We start from the raw sequence: 22,238 nt of genomic DNA, 5'->3' as shown, positions 1-22,238 counted from the left end.
TATTATGATAATAGTAATATAATAATAATAACAATAATAATCATTATTATTATCATTATGACAAAATTGATAAAACCATTATTATTAGAACGGTAATAATAATAATAATAATAATTATTATTATTATTATTGTTATTATTATTATTATTTTCTTTATTTTTGTTCTTTCCAAAGTATTTCATTTAAGCTCAACATACAATCTGGCATCATGGCTTTAGCCAGCCTTTTGATGGTTTTATCAATTTTGCAATAATAATAATAATAACAATAATAATAATATATATAACATATGTAAATATTAAATATAGAATATTTAAATATAAATATAAAATAATAATAAATAATAGCAGATTGCATGACACTTTTACAGATACAATAATACCAGGTGGACTGTTATGTGTAAAATATATAGTCTGGCCCCCCGTCAATTTTGTTAAATCAATGCGGCCCACAAGTCAAAAAGTTTGCCCACCCCTGACATAGACAGTCCTTAAAGGGGTCCTATCCTGCATATTTCAGAGACTTTAAAAACTTTAAATCTGCATTCTTCTCCTCTTCACTGACCTGCGATTGGTTAGGATTGAAGGGTTTGATAATAAATAAAATGGAGGTTAAATAGTTAGCTCGTTATATTGTTCCAGTATTGTTAAGGAATCCCGGAGCCTGCATTTTAAAGATGGACAATTTAAGTAAAAAATGTAGAATAGGGCCCCTTTAAGTGTTTCGTTTATGTAATAATACTACAGTTCAACTAAGAGATGCTCTGGACATTAATAAAACAACTCTGAGAGTATTTTGGTGCTACGTGTTTAAAACAAATAAAACAGCATTATTTTTGGAAGACGAAGAGAACCTACAGTTGGTGCCTTTTGTTTGAGCAACTGGAACATGTACTTGTTGACCTTTAGGTGTTGCAGTTAAGCATGCTAAGCTGTTTGTGTTTTCCAACAAGTCTGTACTGAAACAGTGGCGCTAATACTACTACAACCCAATTCAGTCAAATTCAGGGATATGACTACACCTCATATACATCACTATGTCAGGCTGAATTCTATTATTTTAGATATGGACTGTTGGACCATTTTTTTTAATTCATATTTGACACTATGGCTTGTTTTTCCTGAGTGAAGTCGGACCTGTCAATCATGCGTAACACCTAAGTTGAAAAGAAAACAAGCTTATATTTGCACTGGGAAGATCTAGGCTGGATGAAGAATTGTTTTTAAACGTTGTCTTCCTAGCTGCCGATATACCGTTAGCTCCAGGGCATCTTATATCCCGTCATGTGCAAACAACCTTGCTTTAGGGGGAATACGTTTGCAAATGGAATAAGCAATTCAATTCGGATAGCCACAGAGCTTCTGAAACGGCATGTATCAATGCTACTTGACTGCTTAACTACATCTAAGAAGCTAAACTGAAGACTTAACATTCATCGGACATCTTCAGCCAGCAAGTCTCTTTCTCGCTCTCAAAAATATCACGGAATAATGAGTGCCTGCCATGTATAAACATGCACCATAATGTCATTTGAGCTCCTCTGAACAGGGTAAGTGATAGAAAATGAATGCATAAATAGATGGAGCACCATTAAAATATACTTTTTTTTGGATTATCTACAAAGCATGCAGGCATACAGTACTGTGTAGACTATGTAGACTTAGTCGTTAATGTATTATATTAAGACGCAGCCGACTGATGCTGTAGCGATAATGCCGACTCATGATGTTTGTTTTCATTCTGTTGATCCTGTCTTTGCAGAGAGGCCTGTAACACATTTAATGAATAATAATAATTCCCTGTTTATTTTAGATTTTAGAGGAGATATGCTCTGAAATTCTTTCATGTATTTTCCATTTGCGAATAGCTTACCCCTCCTTACGCTCACATGTGCAGCCACGATACAAACAATGATGTTTAGAGCGTGCTGAAAAGGCAACACAAATTCTGAATATTTTGACGCTTCATCTTTCTAAATTGTGTTTGTGTGGAGGAAACTCCGAATGAGACATCATATTCTAAATATATTTCAAAAGGTTCTTTGTTGAACATCCTGTTTTGGTCAATGTATGGAATGCGTTCATCCGGGTGTACGCCTACATAAAAGTCCATGGGTCTAGTGTACATTTGCATATGCAAAGTACAGCTTTTTTTCAACCTGACGGAGACTCAGTGGAAACAGCTTTTTCCTGGCTTTTACCTCATTGTCTGCAAAAGGAAGGGGGCTGTTGTTGACTATCCTCAGATGGCCGGGTGCTGGGAGCAACAGGAGTAAAGGCAAGGCAATGAAACAGTGTATTACTCACTGATGGATGAAGGGGTTATGTGAATATGTGTGGTTGTGCATATGCAAAAGAATGGACGGCCTAGATAAGGAAATTGTGATGTATGATTTTTTTTTTTTCCCCTTGTTCTCCAGCGAGGTCACTTCTTTCGCCCCTTTCGCTATTCCTGGTCAAAAACCCTGTTTTTGTTAGGCACAACTTACCAAAAACATCTTCTACAGTGTTGTGTCAAAGTAATGTGCTGGCTAACATATCAAGAGTTAAGAGATCGACAAACAACGTTTAAATAAATTCCTGCTTTGAAAAAAAGGAGGTCATTGTTCAAACTATTACTCCGATTCCTCCTCTTTTCCACCTGATGTCTCTTCTTCTACAGCTGGCGTGTCGTCAATTTGATCAAAGCCGTCAGTCAACTCTTCCTCCTCTTTGCTCGCTTGTTCTTCTTCTTCCTCGTGAATAGCCGTGATCGGGTCTTGGGTCTCTTTCAAGGTGTCCTCCTGAATTTCTGCGGCAATGACTCGCTTCCACATTTCGTGGTTTTCCAGAAGGTGCTGTGTGATCTGGCAGAATACTTTCCGCCTGATTTCCTTCTTTGTCTTTTGTCTCTCTGTAAGAAAGAATACACGTGAGACATCGACGTTTCTACTATGAATATATATACATATGTATATAGTGGAACTTTAGCTGTATTTTTGGCTTTTTCTTTGGCTTTTGGTGACATTTATTCCAAAAGAAAGACCAGCCTCAACAGGGAGACAAAGTTATACATGTTGTATACGTTACATTTTCACAGCTAGACAACCGCATGACCATATATGCATAGTCAAGGATGGATGTAGCATGTTAGCAAGAGCAAAACATTTACAATTATTTGCTGTAATACAGTCATGTCAGGTATTAGTAATAACATTTTTATAATATTTTACCCATTCAATCACAGCTATGTGCGTTAAAATCTATTTAAACCTTGACGTGACCACTGTCTATGTCTGTTTTGTAACCTATAAAAAGCATCAAGTATACTTGTACTTGTACTATACTTGTACTTATACTATATAAGTATAATCTAAAGGCAGGGGTGTTCAAATATCTATTTTGATATTTGTAATTTTGTAAAAAGGCTGCATGGCGGTCGAGTGGTTAGCGCGCAGGCCTCACAGCTGGGAGCCCCGAGTTCAATTCCACCCTCGGCCATCTCTGTGTGGAGTTTGCATGTTCTCCCCGTGTACTCCGAGTACTCCAGTTTCCTCCCACATTCCAAAAAAAACATGCTAGGTTAATTGGCGACTTCAAATTGTCCATAGGTATGAATGTGAGTGTGAATGGTTGTTTGTCTATATGTGCCCTGTGATTGGCTGGCCACCAAGCAAAGCACATTATCATTAGTGTTATTTTTTTTTTAACATTTCTACTTTTTCTTATTACATCACAACTTTTATGCTTGTTTTTTTCAGTTTTCTTGTTTGATTGTATTTGCAATTGTCATATGGGATTCCATTAATTTAGTCAGCGTGTATTAGTCCAGTCGTCGCTTTTCATTTCAAGTTCATTTCCTACACCATCTGAGCCATCATTTAATTAGACACATAATTCATTTTTATGCAATTACACAATCCAACTGCCACTAATTGAATGCCAATCCAAGAAGAAACTCGCTTTGTGTTCTACTCCATCAAAAGGACATTTACTGAGACAGGTTCAGTACAGGACAGGTTATTATTGTTAACATAAAACTATTTTTGAGGTAAGTGAGGGGGTGTGTTGACATGAATAATTTCTATGTTTACATACGGGAAGTGTCAGAATCAGTAGACGCGTCTTCTTCTACCAAATCTTCCTCCTCCTCCTCCGTGTCTTGACTCTCCTTCGCCTCCTCTAACTCCATCTGGCCATTTGGCGGGTCCACCCAGTGACCCGGCATCAGGGCGGCAGAGTCGTAGGACGAGCACAGGGGTCCCACGATATGAGTGATGAATGACTCTTGTAGTTTAGCGAGCTGTGGTGCAGAGCGGTCCATGAATGGGCTGATGGGAAGGCCCAGGCTTGCTTCCTCATCACCCTGGAAAAATAAACAACACTCAACACTCATTCATGAATTTGATTTGCATTATTGCTTATAGGAAAAATGTATTCAGTTAAAGTATGTTTCCGTTTGAGTCGGACCTTCGGGAACGGATTAATGACACCAACTGAGGTTCCACAGTATTGCAGCAGTCGACTAGCCCACTAGTAAGCTATACAGTGCTCTATAAATGGAAACTATAAGTATACAGTTATCTTACAAATGAGTGTTTGTCAATGCTCAGTTGCAGATTTTGATGATAGGCATTGTCTGTGTGGACTGCATTTAGAGGTAAAAACACAATGAAAACCAGAGAACTGTCTATGGGTAAAAAAACAAGTAATTGTGAGTCTGAGAGAAGATGCTAAAGCAATCAGAATCATTGAATAAACATTGGATATAGTCACTGTTTTGACGTTTTTGAAGACGTTTTCACCTCTGAATACAGTCTACACTGGCAAAATCCTGTTTTTATCATCTTCGGCTTTTATCTAAAATCTTTTTTATCTTTGCGACACTTAGAGCAAGTCATGCACGCTTTTATTTCATCATGTCTGGACTACTGTAATGCACTTTATTCTGGAATTAGCCAAAAGTCTCTCTCCCGCTTTACAGTTAGTCCAGAACTCTGCGGCACGGCTTTTAACAGGAACGAAAAAGGTGGAGAACACACCCCAATTCTGGCCTCCCTCCATTGGTTGCCTGTTCGCTTTAGAATTGAGTTTAAGATTTTATTGTTTGTTTTTAAGGCGTTGAATGGACTGGCCCCCAAATACATCTCAGACCTCATCCAAATTTACTCTCCAAGCACGGTCACTTAGGTCCGAGGGCCAGCTCCAACTTGTGGTGCCCAAGATGAGACTTACGACCAGGGGAGACCGAGCCTTTTCTGTGGTTGGCCCCAAGCTATGGAACTCTCTCTCCCAACATCGGCCCCCAAGTGAGTCGTATGGTCCTGTGTCTTTTAGTTCTTTCTTTTCTTTTAATTTGTTTTATTTTTTATACTTTTATTGCTTTGCTTCTTGTTTTTAATATTTCAATATCTATTTTAGTATTTTATTTCTTATTTGATCTTTCAGTTTTGGATTAAATTAAATTTGTACCTTTATTTATTGTATTTTATTTTTACTTTTTATTTTACTAGTCTGTGCAGCACTTTGGAAACTCTGTTTATAAAATGTGCTATATAAATAAAGTGGATTGGATTGGATTATTGATTGGGTAAGCAGTGTAATAAGATACAGCTGTCAGTCACATGTTACTAATACTTTTGCTTCCATAAAAATTGGATGGGTTCAAATAAGAGATGCTGTCTTCTATTATGTGCATCCGATCCAGATAAATACCTGGAAATTAAAGATGAAATGTTGCTCTCTTTTGAAGTAAAACCCAAATGTATCAGTTTACAGCAAAAATAAAGAAAGTGACCTCACCGTTCCAATACTTCTGGAGGCTACTGTATATCTCCAATGAAGACAACTTGATCATGTTTTTCGTGTGTACGCCTTTGTCATTCAAAAGCAATTCATACATGCAAGAGCTAAGATTGCTATAGCAACCAAAAACCTGGATGACGTCAGTGCACTGCACACGTTTCCAGACAATGTTCTCTCCTTAGCAACTCCCATGGTGCCCCCCCCCCCCTCCCCCGGTGGACAAACATAACGCTCAGATGCTGTGACGACAAGGAAACAAAATTCTGAGTAAACTATTAGAATACTGAGTAACACGTCTCCTTCCTACATGGTGTTCTGAACTACAAGACCTAAATTTGTAATGTAATAAAACATCACATAAAGGCATCACGGAAAAGAACACAACCAACATTAGTGAAAAGGTTCTTTTCTGGTTAGTTTTTTTTCGGACTTCATGAAAACCCAGAACGGAGTGCATCTTTGCATGGATTTTTCTTCTGTTTGGTGCCCATTAACAGCTTCAAAGGACACATATTACTGTTAGAACGAAGGATATCCTATAATATCAGCCAATCCATATTGGCTTAAAAATGAGATCCATTCATATTGGTATTGTTTTTTTCGTCGATAATGATATCAGCGAATGAGTGATGACATTGTGCTCGATACAGCAACAAGCTTGAATTGTAAATATGAGATTTGCAATTTAATCTTCTTCCTTCAATACTTCTAATCTAATACAGTAATCCCTTGTTTATTGTGGTTAATTGGTTCCAGACCTGACCTTGAATGGAACTGAACGGGTTGCGGACAGGAAGTAACAATGCGGGTTGAGTAGAGTTTTAGCTTGTGTTGTCGAGGGGTCATTATACTGATTATGATGATGATTATTATGTTACCATTATTGTGCCTGTTTGTTGCGGGATGATTTAAACCTGCAATAAAAGCCTGTTGTTCCGGTGATCAAGTCTGGTGCTTGTTTTACTGAACAATTACTGACACCTAGTGACGAGTATAGAATACTACCTTCAATTTCAATTGCCGTCTTCATGCCTTATATTTGCATTTTAGTTCATTTAGGCATTGTTATGCTTGAACAAAACAATGTAAGCAAAACAATGTAAAATGTCTAGACTTATAATGGAAACACAAAAGGGGACAACAGTATATTTCCTTCATGTTGTGGAGAATTTTTGCATTCATGGACCACGGAAATGGCCAATAAAAACACAATTTACTGTTTAACGTGGAATCTTGCAGAAATTGGCATAATGTGAATGAGTATTTTCCCGGCGGATGGCTCAATCGTGGCGGATACAAACACTAAAAGGTCCCCTCTCACCTTATTTTGGAATGCAGAATAGTAAAAATAAGTGTATAATGCAAAAAATTAAAAAACGCTATGTGTATGAGTGGCGTGCTGAATGAGCCCAGTTTATAATTTCACTGATTGTCTTAGTCCAGAGTTTCATATCGATCAGTTTCGATATTAGTAGCGAACTGGTGGGCAATATCGGTACAACAAATATCAACAATAAACTGACAATACCAAGCATCTCTGGTTAGAACATCATTAAAAAATAAATTTTGCACAATAGACTACTGTTAATATGGTTTTAGGACCACTATGTCTTTGTTCACTAACTTAGAACTTAGCGTTGGTGGTGCTTTAGCCATTCATAGTGACCGGTGATTGGTGCAACCAGTTCAGCTAGTTTCTACTTTAGCTCTATTGTGATTCAATCAGAATAGATGAAACACTTCTTGCACTTTCCACAGTTGCAAGTAATCATCTTGCTGCAGTTATGAAGATTTGACCTTAATCAAATGCTCTCTACCAACTGAAGTGGCCAATCAGAGGCATTGTAGTTGACAGCAGCATCGGTTGCTAAGCATCTACAGTCAAACAATAGGTTCCAATAAATTAATCAAATGTAGGCTAAATCACATACTTATGTCACAATTGGGCTTCACCCCCTCGTGACAGCTCTCTTAGTTTTCCTCTTTTCCTCTGTTCCTGGTTCATGCCCTTATTTTGTATTCACTTCCTGTATTGCTCTGTTCTGTTTTCCGTTGCGTTCCATTATCTCCCGCACCTGTTTCCCATTTTCTGTGATGCCTATTTAGTTCAGGTGCGCGCTTCTTTAGTTGTTGGGTCATTGTCGATTTTATGTTGGACATGCAAGTGAGTGGTGCTGCTGCATATAAAATAATTACATATATAAATACATTTTTACCTGCAATTGGGTCCTCATCTCTGCATCCTGGGGTCGAATGTTAAATGTAAAGTGTATGCAGTAGCTATGTACTCCCTAACAACAGTAACATCGTGTCAGGCAAAGTACTTCATTATGTATGGTTTTATGAATTACTCCTTCATAAATATAATTAATTACCAGGGAATATTATTTCTTCAAAAAAAAAAACTTAAAATGTGTAAAATTGTATTTAGCTTTGTTGTGGCATATAGTCAATGATATGCCATGCTAGCCCTGCTAGCTAACTGCTAGCACTCTGTGTAGTCCCGCCTTCACAAAGAGGCTTAATACTTGACAGGATGCTCACTCTCTTTTGTGTGTATTTCATATAGAGCCAATGCGCACAGACACATGCAGAGTGAACCCTCTTGACATGCAGAGTGAACCCTCTTGTCATGCAGCCTGTGTACCATAGAAAGATGGAGCGGAGGCGCGTATATTTTGTTTTAGCGGTCGATAAATCGATATATCCTTTATCATAACAGGCCTACTCACAACAAACACTGATCAAAAGTAGTTCTCAATACTAAGTAGTGAACCTCAGCTTTCTCTAAATACATGTATTTAAAAAATAATAGTTAGCTATTAGTTGTTAGTTAGCTATGTAGCTAAGCTATGTAGATAAGCTATGTAACTAAGAATAATAGCTAAAACTGTGTATATTGTTACTTATTAACTGGATTAGTTTGATCTATTCTGACCCACAGCTTAAAAAAATAGTAAAAAGGCCAAGGATTGCAGAGGTTTATAACCATACTTGTTCGTAGAACTCATTGACGATCCCCTCAGTCCATTGCAAGTGCAGCTCCTTACACTTCAGTGGTCCGTTGACATCAGCCAGCTTGATGCACATCTGGCACACCAGTAATCGGTCATTTTCATTTGTCCAGTCAATACCAGACACTCCTTCGTCACCCACCTGAGCGGATGCACATAGAAATAAAAGAATGCATCTGTTATGGTTTCTTCAGAATACGGATGTGAAAAATCAAAAAAAATATGAAGAGAAAATCTCATAGTGTTTTTATGAATCTCTGTAAATAAAACATGGAGGGATGGCTTTTTACCTTGGCATTAAACTCTGCTAGGAAGTCAAAATGCTTTTTGAGGTCAGTGGCCAAAATGGCTTCGATGACAAGGAAGCGGAAGCGCTTGAACTCAACATGTTCAAGGTTAACCAGGAAGTTGTACTCCGGACGAGACATGAAGAGGTTCCATGCTGAAGCAGCGTGGTGATTTTCCAAGACGGAACGGTCATTGTACAGAAGAGCCTACAGCGTAGAAAGCCTTAACTGTTATAAATATGTATATAACATATCCATTGTTAATACTCAGGACATTTGGCAATGAGATTCTACCTGCGGTGCGCTGGTTGCTACTAGAAAGGCATTGGTTCTTCCTGGATGGTCATAATCGTGCATGGCAGCGGCTACGTACAGGGCCATCAGCTCCAGGCCCGGGATGAGGCCCGACAAGGAGCCGTAGCCTTCCTCCAGCAAAGCATTCATCTTAGATGACAGAAAGGCCGTAGCACTGGGGGTTATGCCATTCGCTGAGTCTACAGTTGGAGAGACATGAGTAGAAATGTTTTAAAGAAGAATGGATGGTTGTTTACGCACGATGAAAAAGCCTCCTCACCATTGTATTTGCCGTTTTCAGTCAGGAGCGTGGGCAGGCCGGGCACGGGCTGTGTTGTGAGGTACCAAACAGCATGCAGCACATCAGTGGCGTGGATCCTGTTATGATCTGTCAGGAACAGCAGAGGGCAGTAAAACCATTATGTATAATCTCACACAGGCTGTACAGTCACGGCTGGCTTGGTTATTACTGTATGCATCTGTTATATTATGGGATGGAATGTTTTGTTGCACTGAAAGCATTCTTAAGTGCAGAGAAAATTAAACCATTTTGCCTTGTTTAAGTGCTAATTTAAATGGAAGGACATTTTCATTGGGGTTGCGTTCAAAAACCAAATACTGTTTGTTTGTGTTCGCCAAACAATGTGAGAAATCTCAACGCTTGACCAAAAAACATAATCAGTGAAGCCTATGTATGATGTAATAACACTTTACAATAAGGTACACAAAATTACATTAGTTAATGAGGAACGAACCTAACTAACACTAACCCTAAGTACTAATCATTAGTTCCTCATTAGTTCTTCATTAGTTCTTCACGTCTTCTTTCTCTTTGGGCTTTTCCCTTCAGGGGTCAATATCCTCCATCCAACCCTGTCTTCTGCATCTGTCTCTCTCACACCAACTACCCACATGTCCTCCTTCACTACATCCATAAACCCCCTCTTTGGTCTTCCTCTACGCCTCCTACCAGGCAGCATCCTTCTACCAATACAATCACTATCTCTCCCCTGGACATTTCCCAAACATCTCAGTCTGGCCTCTCCAAGGTCTCTAACATGTAATGTCCCTCTGATGTATTCGTTCCTGATCCTATCCATCCCGGTCACTCCCAATGAGAACTTCAGCATCCTCGTCTCTGCTACCTCCAGTCCTGCTTCCTGTATTTTCCTCAGTGGCACTTTTTTGGCCTCTGGACTTTATCTCCAAGGCCTCTGACATGTAATGTCCGTCTGATGTACTCCTTCTTGATCCTATCCATCCTGGTCACTCCCAATGAGAACTGCAGCATCCTCGTCTCTGCTACCTACGGTCCTGCTTCCTGTATTTTCCTCAGTGGCACTTTTTTGGCCTCTGGACTTTATCTCCAAGGCCTCTAACATATAATGTCCGTCTGATGTACTCGTTCCTGATCCTATCCATCCTGGTCACTCCCAATGAGAACTTCAGCATCCTCATCTCTGCTACCTTGAGTCCTGCTTCCTGTATTTTCCTCAGTGGCACTTTTTTGGCCTCTGGACTTTATCTCCAAGGCCTCTAACATATAATGTCCGTCTGATGTACTCGTTCCTGATCCTATCCATCCTGGTCACTCCCAATGAGAACAATATCATGCACATTCAAGCTTACATCTTTAAACATCTAAAATCTTCATTCTCTTTCCGTGGTTGCAATTCACGGAGAAGGTATTGCATCTGAATGAAAATAATAAATTTGCAATAATACAATAGGACTACTCACAAGGGATGTCTCTGTATCCGTTCTCCAAAGCATGAAAGTAGTTCATGAACTCTGCTAAAGGAATCTTGAAGGTCTCAAACAGGCCCGTGTCTTCGAAGAGCTTGTATGACACCTGAGACACCACACACGAGAAAAACAGTTTGACTACACCTATACACGTTTTCATCCGTACCAAATATCGACCGTGTACTTTGCATAGTTCCAGCAATTCCTATCAATGTATACAACATTTCTATAAATCAGTATTGATATGATGTCATAAAATACTTTTCTAAATAGTCCTTACCTGGCTAAGGATACAACCTGTCTTGCCATGAGTCTTCTCCACTAAACTGAAAATAGGAAAATTCCATTTGTTGAGTTGACTCATGAGAGGATCCAGCCCAGCCATCACCAGGGGCTCTGGGGCCAGGATTAGCTTGTCCTGTGAGTTGGGGAGGAGGGGGGGGCATCACACAAGGAAGGGACACTTATACAGTAGTCATTTCATTCAACTTACAACACAGTATTATTTGGAATTGTTTGGACATCTCTCTCTCTTAATCTGTGTCTCTGATATAATCTCTGATATAATCCAGATCATTTACTGTATTTGTCTCCAAGCACCCCATTCCATCTTCCCACTCCCCATCACTAACCTAAACCTGTATTCCATCATGTAAATCTACTGTCCAATACTGTAAACATTCAACAGCAGCAGCAGTGAGAGAACGGCTCGGTGGGAGCAAAGCGCTCCAATCCTCTAGACGGGATTTTAGGATAAATATTTTCCTTAGCTGACACTTTTCGCCTGTCCTAAATCAATGAACCTCGTAGCTACTCCGGCAAACATGCCCAGTGTTTGTTGCTGATGCTGAACAGACAGGAAATGCTGTATTTAAATACATCCTGTAACAAAAACATACTGTGTATGTATATTACACAGTTTCCCACTGTGGGTGTTTCTGTTGTTAAAGATGAAGACCAACCAGCCAGTGCTGCTGCTACAATCTTCATAATAGGAGTCAATAGTCAGCAAGTTGTTTATACTGCTACTGTTAGAAAGCCAATCATTGTATCTTTGATAATGTTTCAGCTTTGAGTGTCGTTTGTCCTACTGTGTTCAGTGGTCAGTAAACGCACCACAGTATGGGATGTTTTTTTTTCGGTTTAACAATTTATACGTGTCTGAGCCTTCTTGAGCCTCATACATCATTTCACCAGGTTTATGCTGTGCGTGAATGCATAGAGGTGAGTTTTTGGCTCTGTTGTGGGAGCTGTGGAGTAGTTTGGGTACTCTTTCACAAAGTTAGGCTACCTTGTTCATCGGTGCTAATATCAGTATATCAGTATTTAAGCTAACTATGACTGTTATTCTAGTGAGCGTCATGTTTGCTTGGTTTCCTTGTCCAATTTATGTGTGTAGCGTGCTTTTAGCTCATTATATTTGTGTAATATGAGTGACATTACGTTACTTATCATTTATTGTGTATTTGTCTTTGTATGTATGTCTCATCAGTACCACATCATAACCTAAATAAAATCACCAAAGGTGTAGCCAACAACAATGTCATTACATTAGCAATTTTAGTAGTTCATTCATTCATTTTCTACTGCTTATGCTCACAAGCGTGCTGGAGCCTATCCCAGCTGTCTTCGAGCAAGAGGCACGGTACACTCTGGACTGGTGGCCAGCCAATCACAGGGCACATATAGACAAACAACCATTCACACTCACATTCATACCTATGGACAATTTGGAGTCGCCAATTAACCTAGCAGCTTTTTGGAATGTGGGAGGAAACCGGAATACCCGGAAAAAAACAACGCATGCACAGGGAGAACATGCAAAATCCACACAGAGATAGCTAAGGGTGGAATTGAACTTGGATCTCCAAGCTGTGAGGCCTGCATGCTAACCACTCAACCGCTTTGCAGCCTCAATTGTAGTAGTAATGATATACAGAATTGAGATACAGAAAATTCTATCCAGATAAAACAGGTATGACTTCACAATTATTATTATTGATTCTAAATTATTTATATTATTTGTACAAATTACTGTTTACGCTGTACATTGTTCATATTTGATGTCACCTATTTATTCTCCACATTATTATTTATTTATTTATTTATTTATTTATTTATTTATTTATTTATTTATTTATTTATTTATTTATTTATTTATTTATTTATTATTATTATTAACAATTATTATTTATTATTAACAATTATTTATTATTACACGGGAGCCAGGCAAGGACATTTTGTTGGCAATTTCACTGCTGTGTTATTGTGCAATGACAATAAAGAAAGTCTATGTCTATGTCTATGCCACAAAATAAAGGTACATCTATGTATGAATTTTTGTATTAATGATTCTTAATGTAATGTAATGTGTAAAATCAAATAAAATTCAATTCTAATTATTAATAATTCTCTCATCTCACTACCGTAATAAAACCCGTTTTCCAACCTCAGGTGATGGCAGGAGGGGGTGCAGAAGGATGCTCTCCGCTGCATATTCCCTGCAACCTTCTCTTCCATCGGACGGCTTCTTTCCTGCCTCTGCGTCTTCCTCGTTCTGTGCAAAGTCGCTGCTGTCACTGTGGTTGGTCTCATAGGTGCTGTCATAGGTGCTGTCGTAGTCCGATGAGATGACCACACGCTCATCTGTGGAGGCACGGCACATGCTATCAACATTGATACTGCGTGATCATTTGACATTTTTATCCCACTACTACAACCACTACGGCTGCAACGATTATTCAAATAATTTGAGTACCTTGAATACAAAAAATATTCTATTTTTTTATCTACTGAATGAGATTTTTTTTATCTGAATGAGATGCCTATGTTCTGAGTTTTTTTTGTTTAACCGAAATTTTGCTAATTCGTATTTGAATGCTGAATCCAAAATACGTAGCATTGCATACAAGTAGAATGTGAGAGTCGCTGAAATACTTACCTGGACGGGGTATTCGGTCTGTCTTGACAATAGATTCCACTCCATGGTTCAGTCGATTGTTGAACGGCCTGCCACAGCTGATAAAAAGAGAGCCTAGATACACTGACACATTCGGGGGGTGCACATTATTCCATCCAGATCAGTCTCTGATTACTGACTCATTTCCTGTCCTTTTCCGTGCAGATAAATCAAGTGAGTCATTTCCTCATTTAGATATACTACAGTATCTGCTCATGCACCTCGACTTTGTTGCAGCATTTATCGCATTACAGTTCAAATTAATAGAGACATTCTGTTTTATTTTACCATATAATAAAAGCTTCAGAATCATTGCCATGGACTTCCATCCATCCATCCATTTTATTCTGAGTGATTGTCTTTTACCTGCTACAGAGTGATGGAGGCCGCCAGTGAGGAGTCGTGGAGCTCGGGGCGCTCTGGCTGTGAGTTAAGGCTCGGTGGTGGCTCTTGGAGACCTCACAGCCAGGGGTCTGCTCTCTTAGTGTCCCGGCCAGCTCGGGAAGCTGCACTGAACATGTCTTGATGGTTGGACTGGAGACAGGAGTGCCTTGAACAGGAGGTGACGGGCATGGAGAACCCAGAGGTGATATGTTGGAGGGGACGAAGCCTAGAAGTCAGATGGACATACATTGCATGCAGAAAGGACATTTCTGGACTATAATATATGGACAAAATCATTGAAACAACTTTGTACTTATCATGATGTTAATTATGGAGTTTTTGCAAATAACTTTGAATGTTCCTGTGGGATTTTTTTTTGTCCATTAATGTTGAAAAAAATGTGTGAGGTCACTCATGTTGTGGATGTTTCTCATTCATTCCAAAAGGTGTTTTGATGGGAGTTTGAGTTCTTCCTCACTAAACTCACCCAAGCATGCATTTAAGGACCTTGCTTTTTCTTAGATGAAGAATTAAGATGAAGACACTGAAGACTACTTGATGAAAAAACCTGTCCCAATATTTATGTTCATATAGTGTAGGGCCCTTGATTTTTCCTGTGTTAACGGAATCAGAGAATTGGACAATAAAAACGGGATCTACAGTTAAATTATTGTTATTTATTCTAAATTATTTAAATTATTTTTACAAATTACTGTTTACGCTGTACATTGTTCATATTTTATGTCATCTATTTATTCTCCACATATTTTTTATTTTTTATTTTTTATGTTTTATTTTTTATTTTTTATTTTTTATTTTTTATTTTTTATTTTTTATTTTTTATTTTTTATTTTTTATTTTTTATTTTTTTATTTTTTTTATTTTTTTTTTTATTTTTTTTTATTTTTTTTTTTTTTTTAAAGGACATTTCGTTGGCAATTTCACTGCTGTGTTATTGTGCAATGACAATAAAGAAAGTCTATGTCTATGTCTAACACGGAATCGCGTGAAAAGTGACATGTGAATAAAATGATGTCATCAAGTTCGTGTGGGGAAGTATTTCCTCAGCAGGCCGCTAAATCGTTGGCGGAATCTCATCACAAACCCGAGTAAATATGTCGAAACGGCGGTGATACAACTTGGAAACTCTGTTACGGAGCTTAGTTTAGCAGAGTGTGCTATTCTAGCTGTGTGTGTGTGTGTGATTGTGTGTGCGCATTGGTGACTGCATCTTCCTTAATCACAAACACAAGCATTATAGTTTGTTGAAGATTTTGTAGCAATGTGTGCTAAGGCTGACAAGCTGCATCCATTTCTGAATTACTGGACAAAAAGGGGGCCAATGTTGTATTGCATCAATAAATACAAGGATTTTTGCATTACATTCATGGACCTTTTATTCACTAACCCAAGTACCACACACTCTATGCTGGTTGAATAAGTGGAAAAAAAAACGGAATTCTAAATAATTTAAAGGGAAAATTGAATTTGTGAGAAAATAAAAGTGGTGTATTTACCAATCAAGCAAATCAAGTAGCTCAATTTCTCCACTCACCTGGTCTTCCCTGTTTGCTGTAGAAGTGGTTCAGGGTGATGGATGCAGCACACGAGGCGGACATGGAGCGGCTTTTCGAGATGGTCGTCATGACTGAGTTTCTCCATGATTCACTGGGTTGATGCAGGAAAACAGTCAGATTAAAGTATCATTACATTACCAAATTACCTGCGAGTTATTATTGCCTTCACCTGTCTGTGGTGTATTTGATGCTGGCTGAGCGATCTCTTCGTACCGGTCCAGGTTCGATGGCAGGTAACCCTGTGGCAGAGGTGGTTGTGGTCCACGTTGATGAGATTCTGCGCAACAATCCCGGGGGAAGGCTCCGCCTTAGACGCTGCCAATGCAGATCATACAAATACAGTCAACAGTGACATTTGTACATCTATCTAATGAGTAAACACATCTGATATGAAGGATGCCATATTGCAGGGATGTCCAAAGTGTGGCCCAGGGGCCATTTGCAGTACTCTGCAGTTTTTTTTATTGCCACATTCTATAATATATAATTCAATTACTGTATTTTCCGGACTATTTTTTCATAGGTTGGCGGTTCCTGCGACTTATACTCCAGAGCGACTAATAAATGAAAAACTGTTATGTTACATAAACAGTGGACACCATTTATGTTTATTTTTTGTGTAGCTGAATAACCATTGTGTTAGCATAGCTTACACTTATTCAGCCTGTTCTCTATTCTTTTATTAAAATTATTAAATATTATATTATAATAATATGTTTTATAATATAAAATATTATTATTGGTCAAATAAATTACCTGCAAAAAATGCGACTTATACTCCAGTGCGACTTATGTGTGTTTTTTCTACGTAATTATGCATTTTTGGCCTTGTGCAACTTATAGTCCAGAAAATACGGTATAATAATCATATCATATCATTATAATAATAATTTAACAATGACACAAACAAAAACAACAAAATCAGCAAAAATTGAAAAATCAGCAAAAATGATTTTTTAAGAAGAAAGTTGAAATTTGGAAAATAAAAAAAAACTTGAAAACTTTTGGTTTTCTTTTGAATATTTTTCTTCCTGATGGCACCTAAGAATGTAAGGTACAAGTGATGACAAAAAAATAAGTGCACTGATGACCATACTGCCACATAGGGCTCTATTTTCATAGACGTAGGCACCGTGCAGAGCAGGTGCGTTGCGCCTCCGGTGCGCCAATGGGATGCGACCAGTGCACTTTGCAATTTTTGTGAGCAGAACAGCCTACCGCAACATATTGTACGCTAACCACAAAATGTATGCAAACTGAGGCAAATATTATATAGTACGTTTTGAACATTTACTGAAAAACATGCAAACCGAAATGGACACTAACCAAGGTTTCACTACAAAACGACACAACTTATGGTGGCCCAAGACTTTTGCACAGCATTGTATCAGAAACTTGGTCCCTAAGATGGCACATGTCCCTGTCCTGGCTGCTAAGTACATTATTGATGAGTTGACAATATGGTGCTTTAAACATTTCCTGTCCAGAGAGAAGCGATGGTAACTGTTTGACACTTGGACCATGTGTTAGCAAAAAAATGGTAACACAAAGGAAAAGGAAAAGCAATTAAAACGACAAAACAAACAACAACAAAAGCATAATGAAGCTACAAAGCTCCGTCTTCACCTGCTTCATGGTAATGTTTTGAAGATACACATACCCTCAGTGAGCCAAAATGAAACATTCATCTAATGACGCTTCCTGTTTGTGTGCACTCAGGCAGCGACGGAGCTGCTTTCTTGGTGTAGGTCATTTCTGCCTTGCATCATACGCTTTATTTAGTTTCTCTTGCCGCCTAAAGTGACTGCATACATTTTGAAGCACTGGCCTTGTAAAACATTAAAAAGCCCTTTGGAGGCCTGTGCAACATTGTTTAGCTACATTACAGGTCAGTACGCCACACACACTGACACCTATGGACAATTTAGAGCAGGGGTCTCAAACTCAGTTCACCTGAGGGCCACCGGAGCTAGGTTCTGGGTGAAGCCGGGCCGCATCAGGTTTTCAAAAAAAACCCAAAACGCATTTATTAAAAACTGGAAAAAAATCAATAAAAAAACTATCTTCAATGATTTTGCTTCTGCTATACTTTTTCAGTTTATATAATATATAATATATATATATATATATATATATATATATATATATATATGTATATATATATATATATATATATATATATATATATATATATATATATATATATATATAATATAATAATAATAATATAATAAATAATAATAATAATAATAATTCCGGTTTTCCACACCAAAATATCTGATAAAACATTCCACTGTTCTCAAATATCTTAACTTTTATTTTTCTATACACAAAATAAGTTTTAAAAAATAAACAAATTAAGTATAAAGACAATAAATCAATCAATCAGTAATAAACAAGTCAAATAATAATAAAACAGCAAATAAGAAAAATGTAAAATGTAAGAAACCACATACAGTTGGTAGAGAAATTATCTTTTTCAGATTCAAATGTACAGTATTAACAGTTATTTAACCTTTAACATGAACATTAATGAAACTTAATAATTTTACCCAATTAGCAAGTTAGCATCGTACTCATTTCCATCTGGGAGCAGCGTCGTAACTTTAACAACATGATTTTATTGAGATGCTTTATCTTGACGTGTATTTTCCATTTTATTCCAAATCATTTCCTGCATTTATTTGTACCCAGCGTCATAAGCCTTTAGCTTCATTGCTAATCCAAAGCAAAACAGGGCGGGGTAACAGGGTAGGGTAACAGTATGGGCCGGGGCAAAATCATGTTAATTGTGTCCGGTGTGCACACAGTCATTTCAACATTAAACTTTGGTATCAAGGTGGGGGCCTCAAACTAGCGTCTCGCGGGCCGCATTTGGCCCGCGGGCCGCGAGTTTGAGACCCCTGATTTAGAGTCTCCAATTAATCAAGTGATGCTAAAAATCTGTATATAATGTTGTATGCGTCACCCCTGATGAAAATATGAGAATTATGAATTCATGCATGCAGCTAAAAGAGTAAAAAAAAACACCCACCTTTGGAATGGCCAGCCTCTCCGCCTTATCGGGGCCGTCCTCAGAGTCAGAGCAGGTGTGTGTGATTGGCGTCACGTGGGGCCGATGGAGTGGCTGGAGGCTAATCTGGGTGCTGAGGAGGCTGCTGACAGCCTTCAGTGAGCTGCAGGTGTTAGGAGGCAGCGAAGGGTCTGCCAGCAGGTCTGATATCAAACCGTGGGCTTCACCCATCACGGAGATGTCCACCACCACACTGGTACCTGACGACTTGGGGAGACAAGACAAGAAAGCAGGGTTAGTCATTGCCTGCAGGTTCTTATATGATACAATGATGCTGTAGGCTAACGTCACAGCACCGTGATGCACACGCTCGTCCGCACAGTAAAATTACGTTATTGTCCTACAGTATACTAAATTAAATATGACACCGTATCCCCCATGGCTTTTTATACTTGAGAATATGTTATTACTCTCTACCAATGAGGCTTTGTACAATGTATGATTCTCTGATTAGTTCAAGCCAGTGTCACTCAAATCTGTATGCGATGCATCAGGCAAGAAAATGAAATTGAAAATGACTTTGACACCCTCGGTATATAGATTTATACATGCAAACCAAAAGGTGGAGCTATAAACTTCTCCCAAACTTAATCAGAGCTTTTCTTTCTGTCACTCACACACCCCAGTCCCCTGGAGCGATGCAGAGATGGTAATGGTAATGGTATTATTTCATTTGAACATGCATCAGATTACAATTGAGTGCATCCCATAATCAGTTCACAGTTCCACATGTCCAAAAGGAGTAGGAAGAAGCAAAGCTTATTAAATCCTACCCCTCCATCTGGTACTTTTACAATCAGTAACTGTTACATTTGTTCACTTCCTGCTTTCCTAATATAATTTTTAAATTTTTAAATTTTTAAATTTTTAAATTTTTAAATTTTTAAATTTTTAAATTTTTAAAAGTTTAAATTTTTAAATTTTTAAATTTTTAAATTTTTAAATTTTTAAATTTAAAAAATGTTTGTCCCGTACCGAAGTACGAGGTGATATGACCATCCAATGACATAATGTAAGTAATGTAAGTGTCAATATAGTGATATATATAGCACATCATGACTGGTTCAAGACTCTTCATCCTTGTATTTAGCAAACATCAACTGCTTGTATTGTTTCTTGAATTGGCTCATTGGTGTGCATTGTTTGAGGTCCTTACTCAATCCATTCAGATCTGCTCAGAAAAAGTGTGTCAAAGGTTGAAAAAACAACAACAAAGACATAAACATGTCAAAATTGCAGGCTTTCTAAATGTATGTTGTATATTTAACTGTATTATAAATTGTTATCAACCAATGGCGAATGATGTGTGTTCCCTGTGGTAAAAAACAAAAACAGCCATATTTTGGAAAAAATAATACATTTTGAATTAAAATGATGAACGAATAGGATCCACTGTAATGGAAATTGATTGTGCAGTTTTAGAGTTATGCTGCTCGCTAACTAACAAATCAACAAAGTGACATTGAAGGTAAAAACGACACCCCGTCGCAATATCATACTGAAGAAGGCCTTCCACTGCTGTCTCTGGTCTAAATTTAGCCGTCACTCGATTCAACATATTGACTGATGAGCCCAAAGTCTTGTCCATGTCAAAGGTCAACCTTGGGTGCTGTCAGTGATGGATTCTTTTGTTAATGTCAACATGTGCTAATCAGCTCCTGTTTAGCTCATAATCAATTTCACCAACACACACACACACACACACACACTTGCTTATCATATATGCATTGCATTGTATTTTAAGTAGGCAGTTTATTAGAATTAGAAAGTTTAAAGAAGACGCCAAGGAAAACAAATCAAAACATTTGCCAACTAACAGTGAGTAGATCAGAATCAGAATCAGAATATCCTTTATTGTCATTGTATTGCATACAAAATTTGAGTGTAACTCCACTGTGCATTTTGTAGAAAGTAAAAATAAGAATAAGGAAAAGGATAAAAATAAAACAAGAAATAACAATATTCAGTATTGAACAAAACAAAATTTGTTCTCAATCAGAAATCACTCCACACTCTTTATTGCTCTCTGGTTCTACCATATCTTACTTATTGTGTGAAAATATGGGATCATAACTATGACAGCAATCTTCATTGGCTAAATGTACTGCAAAAAAGGCCAGTAAGGATAATTCATAATGCCGCCTACAGAGAACATACTAACTCCTTATTTCTAAAATCACAAATACTTAAACTTGCTGATATAGTTCATCTTCAAACAGCTAAAATAATGCATAAGGCTAAAAATAACCAATTACCTAAAAATGTCATCCAATACTTCTCTACAAGAGAGGAGAAATATGATCTCAGGGAAGAACTACATTTATATGAAACACTTATATGCTAGGACTACGTTAAAAAGCCATAGCATTTCAGTATGTGGAATCAAACTATGGAATGGATTGAGTAAGGAACTCAAACAATGCACAACGATGAGCCAATTCAAGAAACAATACAAGCAGTTAATGTTTGCTAAATACAAGGATGAAGTGTCTTGAACCAGTCATGATGTGCTATATATATCACTATATTGACACTTACTATGGTACACATTATGTCATTGTATGGTCATATCACCTCGTACTTTGTACTCGTACTCGTATGTGACAAAAAATTAAATAAAAGTAAAATAAAGTAAAAAAAAAAAAGTAAAAAAAAAAAAAGCAGGAAGTGAACAAATGTAACAGTTACTTATTATGTCATTGGATGGTCATATCACCTCGTACTTCGGTACGGGACCAAAAAAATGTAATTTAAAAATTAAAAAATAAAAAAATTTAAAAATTTAAAAATTTAAAAATTTAAAAATTTAAAAATTTAAAAATTTAAAAATTTAAAAATTTAAAAATTTAAAAATTTAAAAAATATATTAGGAAAGCAGGAAGTGAACAAATGTAACAGTTACTGATTGTAAAAGTACCAGATGGAGGGGTAGGATAATTAATAAGCTTTGCTTCTTCCTACTCTATTTGGACATGTGGAACTGTGAACTGATTATGGGATGCACTCAATTGTAATCTGATGCATGTTCAAATGAAATAAAACCATTACCATTGCCATTACAATATAAATATAAAAGTGTCAGGTGCTGTTCAAAATGAGTGTAAATATATGTACATCAAAA

The 22,238-nt window shown here is 37.5% G+C and overlaps 1 protein-coding gene across 2 annotated transcripts in view; it reads right to left on the bottom strand.

Moving 5' to 3' along the window:
* Positions 1-776: 776 nt before the first annotated feature.
* pde3a (phosphodiesterase 3A, cGMP-inhibited) overlaps positions 777-22,238 on the bottom strand; it is a 57,009-nt gene continuing 35,547 nt past the window's right edge. The window contains exons 2-15 of one of the 2 annotated variants that reach the window (XM_058079504.2): positions 19,079-19,324; positions 16,214-16,359; positions 16,023-16,135; positions 14,450-14,693; positions 14,066-14,142; positions 13,574-13,770; positions 11,405-11,542; positions 11,119-11,230; positions 9,659-9,766; positions 9,379-9,578; positions 9,088-9,291; positions 8,778-8,939; positions 4,077-4,344; positions 777-2,892 (exon numbers count right to left, since the gene is read on the bottom strand). In XM_058079504.2, coding sequence (XP_057935487.2) covers positions 2,615-2,892; positions 4,077-4,344; positions 8,778-8,939; positions 9,088-9,291; positions 9,379-9,578; positions 9,659-9,766; positions 11,119-11,230; positions 11,405-11,542; positions 13,574-13,770; positions 14,066-14,142; positions 14,450-14,693; positions 16,023-16,135; positions 16,214-16,359; positions 19,079-19,324 — 2,493 coding nt within the window. In that variant the 3' untranslated portion in view covers positions 777-2,614. Of the gene's footprint in view, positions 2,893-4,076; positions 4,345-8,772; positions 8,940-9,087; positions 9,292-9,378; positions 9,579-9,658; positions 9,767-11,118; positions 11,231-11,404; positions 11,543-13,573; positions 13,771-14,065; positions 14,143-14,449; positions 14,694-16,022; positions 16,136-16,213; positions 16,360-19,078; positions 19,325-22,238 lie in introns of those variants that run through there. The other variant, XM_078792951.1, reaches the window with a different exon arrangement.

Source organism: Doryrhamphus excisus, linkage group LG8 (genome assembly GCF_037039965.1).
Source record: "Doryrhamphus excisus strain RoL-2023G ecotype Guam linkage group LG8, RoL_Dexc_Guam_v1.1, whole genome shotgun sequence".
Classification (NCBI taxonomy): Eukaryota; Metazoa; Chordata; class Actinopteri; order Syngnathiformes; family Syngnathidae; genus Doryrhamphus; species Doryrhamphus excisus.
The sequence above is the reverse complement of the archived record's forward strand: the minus strand, read 5'-3'. Positions and strand labels throughout refer to the sequence as shown.